The sequence below is a fragment of the Otolemur garnettii genome, unplaced genomic scaffold (genome assembly GCF_000181295.1).
Source record: "Otolemur garnettii isolate 467f Iridium unplaced genomic scaffold, OtoGar3 scaffold00172, whole genome shotgun sequence".
Lineage (NCBI taxonomy): Eukaryota > Metazoa > Chordata > Mammalia > Primates > Galagidae > Otolemur > Otolemur garnettii.
In genome coordinates this window covers 260509-265529 of record NW_003852567.1, presented here as the reverse complement: position 1 = coordinate 265529, position 5021 = coordinate 260509, and the positions used below count along the sequence as shown (strand labels likewise).

The window sequence follows — 5021 nt, the reverse complement described above, 5'->3', positions numbered from 1 at the left end:
TTTAAGGGCCCTTCTAGGTGGGATCTTGCATTTCAAAACCTATTCCCCATCTCCAGGAGGCTGTACTTGCCAATCTCTTGGTGGACAGATTTGGATTAACCCTTTTGCAAATTTACCATGGACAGATCCAATGAGACCTCCCCTGTGATGGGCTTCATTCTCTTGGGCCTCTCTGCCCACCCAAAGCTGGAGAAAATATTCTTTGTACTCATCCTGTTGATGTACCTGGTGATCTTGCTGGGCAATGGGGTCCTCATCCTGGTGACCATCCTGGACTCCCACCTGCACACACCCATGTACTTCTTCCTGGGGAATCTCTCCTTCCTGGACATCTGCTACACAACCTCCTCCGTCCCCCTCATCCTTGACAGCTTCCTGACCCCCAGGAAAACCATCTCCTTCTCAGCCTGTGCTGGGCAGATGTTCCTGTCCTTTGCCATGGGGGCCACAGAGTGTGTGCTCCTGAGCATGATGGCGTTTGATCGCTATGTGGCCATCTGCAACCCCCTTAGGTACCCCGTGGTCATGAGCAAGGCTGCTTATGTGCCCATGGCTGCTGGCTCCTGGGCAGCTGGCATCACCAACTCTGTAGTACAGACATCCCAGGCAATGCAGCTGCCCTTCTGTGGGGACAATGTCATCAACCACTTCACCTGTGAGATCCTGGCTGTCCTGAAGTTGGCCTGTGCTGACATCTCCATTAATGTGATCAGCATGGGGGTGTCAAATGTGATTTTCCTGGGAGTCCCAGCCCTGTTCATCTCTGTTTCCTATGTATTCATCATTGCCACCATCCTGAGGATCCCCTCTGCTGAGGGGAGGAAAAAGGCCTTCTCCACCTGCTCTGCCCACCTCACAGTCGTGGTCGTCTTCTACGGGACCATCCTCTTCATGTATGGGAAGCCCAAGTCTAAGGACCCTCTGGAGGTGGACAAGCAGGACCTTGCCGACAAGCTCATCTCCCTCTTCTATGGGGTGGTGACCCCCATGCTGAACCCCATCATCTACAGCCTGAGGAACAAAGACGTGAAGGCCGCTGTGAGGAACCTGGTATTTCAGAAACAGGTAACTGAGTGAGCAACTGTCACAGAAACCAAGATTGCCAGAACACACGATCTCCAAGCTCCTCATTGTCCTCATTGGAAAATGGTAACCCAGAGTAGAAAAGGGACTTTTCTAAGGTCCATGTTATGGACCACAGAACTGGAATTTAAAAGTAAACTTTCCCCCCAACCCCTGCTGTTCTGTAGGTAATAGAAGTGTATATCTAAGAACCTAGAAGGAAAGAGCCTTAGCATTTCTGGAGATGCTGATTAGTTGGTGGCTTTGTGCTCAACTCAGTGACATCATATCATAGCCAACCGATACCCATAGAATCTTAGATCCTCTGCCACCAGAAACTGGTGTATATCTGTAAAGAGTCCTTGATGTGTGCAGCATCAGGGGACAACTACAGAACCTGGTTTTAGTAGCACTGGATTCTTGGAGTGTGCCCTACACAGAACTGCTGATTACTGCACATACTCTGGTATTATCCTAGACGCCTGGGTTTGGTAAGAGTTACATGAAAAATACTATCCATGCTATCATGGTATGTTGGCCAATAGCACCAGGGCTGGAATTTTCCTTAGCACCAAGAAGAGAGGGTTCTTACCTGAAATAGTGACACTGACCTGTGAGAAAATACAGAGAAACATCTACACCTCTCTCAACCCAGCTCCCACCACACAGTGGTGCAAGACTGCACGTGTGGGAGGCAGCAGCCCTCAATCTCTTCCTCCCCTGACAGTACGCATGCTTACAGCTTTAACCCCTACAAGACACTCTCATGGGGATGCCCAGACTATCAAGAAATCCAAAAAATACACTGGGGAAAGCAAAGGGTTATAATAATCCTTAACTCCACATCTATCGTTGATCATTCATAACAGTCATCCCCCACTGGCTCCGGCACAGGGATCGTAGGCTATGGGCCTGTGGGTTTGGAGTCTTGGGTGGTCAGCAACAGCCTTAACAGTGTGGCAGCTGAATGCTGCATCCAGCAGGAGACCTTCAGTTTAACAGAAGAGAAAACACTACTCAAATTCTGCTTTACTCAAAAATAATGTGGATTTATTCAAAAGTTGGGCCGGCCTCAGTCATGGTTAGTCAGGCTCCCATTCCTTTGCTCTGAAGTTCTCTTTCCTCTTTGCTTTTCTGTGGGTTGGCTTTGTTCTTAGGCTGACTCTTCTCATGGTCACAAGACTGCCCCAGGGATGCAGTTTCCTCATTCATTCATGGGATAAAAAACACTGGTTCCCAAACCCAGAGAACACGTGTCCTGAGGTTTGCTCTGATTGGACTGAGGCTTACCACAAACCACGGGTAGTGGCAGGTGGGAGGAGATGATGAAATTGACTTACCCACCTCTCTGGGAGGCTGAGGTGGGAAGATCACTTGAGCCCAGTTGTTCAAGACCATCCTGAGCAAGAATGAGACCCCATCTCTATACAAAAATAGAAAAATTAGCTAATTGCAGTGGCAGACACCTATAGTCCCCACTACTCAGGAGGCTGAGGCAGGCAAATCACTTGAGCTCAGAAGTTTGAGGTTGCAGTGAGCTATGATGTTGCCGCTGCATTCTGGCCTAGGTGACAGAGCAAGACCCTGTCTTTAGACCAGCAGGGCCCTTCTCTAAAACTGAAAACAAGGTCAGTCTCACCTAAACCCTGTGGCTGCTGTCAAAAGGAGACTCTGGAGCTGTTAAGAATGCCGCAGAGGCTCGGCGCCTGTGGCTCAGGTGGCTAAGGCACCAGCCACATACACCTAAGGTGGTGGGTTCTAATCCAGCCAGGCCCACCAACAACAATGATGGCTGCAACCAAAAAAAAATAGCCAGGCGTTGTGGTGGGTGCCTGTGGTCCCAGCTACTTGGGAGGTGGAGGCAGGAGACTCGCTTGAGCCCAGGAGTTGAAGGTTGCTATAAGTTGTGATGCCATAGCACTCTACCCAGGGGGACAGCTTAAGACTCTGTGTCGAAAAAAAAAAAAAAGAATGCTGCAGAGGAACACTGGATCGTGGGAGGACAGCCAACAAATATCTACCATTTTCTGGGATCTGGGTAAGGCTTCGTGTTTCTGGGAATCCCTGTGAAGGCCAGATGCTCCTTACCAACTGCAACAGAAGATTCCATTGGCCTGGTCAGATGGGATTGTGTGTCAGAAAATTTGATTAAGAAAAATAAACAAATGACTGTTTCTTGTATAGCTGAGTTTTCCTCCAGTGTGCTGTATCCCATCTCGACTCTGCAGCTGAGAATGGCCTTGCAATGATCTGCATTTTGAGATGAGTCTTACACTTCCCTGGGTTTATAATTATATAATTTTTCTACTTTTAATTTCCTTTTGCCCCACTTCCTCACCTTTCCATTTTTAATTTTTTGGCCTCTAATGTATTTTAGGGCTACCTCAAATCTTTTGTGAGGTGAAACAAGCAGACAAATCAATCAATACACAAACAAAAAGAGCAATAGAACTAATGACTCCTGGCAGTGGATGGGGCTCCCTTCCCAGCAGCAGCTGCATCTCTCCCCTGCTGGAGGTTAGTTAGGCTGAGTGGCTTTGAGTTCCTTTGGAGGCTGACCTTCCAACGCAGGGATTCTGGCTGCAGGTCCCACACCTGCTGTGAGACTAGGGATGGGGAAATTGGACTATGTAAAAGTCCCCTCTCAGTATCACAGCCCCTCGGGCATCCTTGCCCTGCATTGCCCACTCAATTCTCAGTCCTCTGGACTTATTATATGGGGTCCAGGATATGTGCAGGAGATGGTGGTTGTAATTGTTTCCACATATGTACTTGGATTTACCTGAATTCAAATCTCTGTGAGCAGATCTCAGGTTAGACGCGTTGTTGCAAATGGCAGGATTTTATTTTTAAGGTTGAGTATTGCCTTTTGTATACCACATTTTCTTATCTAATCATATGGTTTGGGTTTTTTTTGTGATGAAACTTGATTCAAATGCTAAATGTTTTCAAGCTTTAACAAAATATATACCAATTCCAAGTACCAAGCATAATAGTTCAAAGTTCAAATTCATGGGTTAACTCTTAATAAGCACCAAAAGCAAATTCTGTTGACGGAGTCCTATCTTGATTTGCACAATGCATTCAGAGATGAGTTATAATTAAGAAGAATGTCCACTGAATGCACTATGTGTAAAAATGCAATTAACATTTCAAAACCACATGTAAAAGAGAAAATATCTTCAAAGTTAATTCCATTAAATAAATATGAAACAATATCATCCTGCAGATAAAAATACATTTCTTGTATATGCATGTAGATTTCTACGTGAAAGAAAAGGATTCAGCTCCAAACAGAAAAGGGCTGACACACGGTAGAGACATTTTAGACTGTCAAACTGTATCTAATCATATGTTGACAGACATTTAGATTGTTTCCATACTCAGACTATGGTGAATAGTGCTGCAGTCAACAGGGGAGTGCAAACACCTCACTGAATACTGATTTCATTTCCCTTCAACACGTACCCAAGAGTGGGATTGCTGGGTCATATAGCAGTTCTATTTTTAATTTTTTTGAGGGACATATCATACTGCTTTTCATAGTGGCTGCACCAATTTACATTCCCATCAATGGTTAACAACAGGGTAGAACTGAAGATTATTATAACCCTTTGCTTCCCTCCAACTTTCAAATTTCCTTATAGTCTGGACACATATCGGTCAAGCTCAAGGAGCATCAACTCTATGAAGTCTTCTGTTCTTGAATTCGATGTGATTTCCCTAATTGATCCAAATGTATTCTTATTTAGGAAAAAAAATAACAGAAAAATTTACTCAGGTTTTCTAAAGTGAATCTTCATTCTTACAACTGCACCTGTGGTTCAGTGAATAGGGCACCAGCCCCAAATACCAAAGGTGGTAGGTTCGAACCTGGCCCTGGCCAAACTGCAATAAAAAAAAAAAAATAGACGGGCGTTGTGGTGGGCGCCTGTAGTCCCTGCTACTCGGGAGGCTGA

The 5021-nt window shown here is 45.7% G+C and overlaps 1 protein-coding gene across 1 annotated transcript; it reads left to right on the top strand.

Moving 5' to 3' along the window:
* Positions 1-117: 117 nt before the first annotated feature.
* On the top strand, positions 118-1077 carry LOC100942873 (olfactory receptor 13C7-like). The gene has a single exon (XM_003800224.1). It carries the CDS (start codon positions 118-120, stop codon positions 1075-1077), a length of 960 nt encoding a protein of 319 aa, XP_003800272.1.
* Positions 1078-5021: the final 3944 nt, after the last annotated feature.

What these genes read in the sequence shown, in the direction of transcription:
- LOC100942873 (XM_003800224.1), top strand. Translation starts at nt 118, where the DNA reads ATGGACAGATCCAATGAGACCTCCCCTGTGATGGGCTTCATTCTCTTG.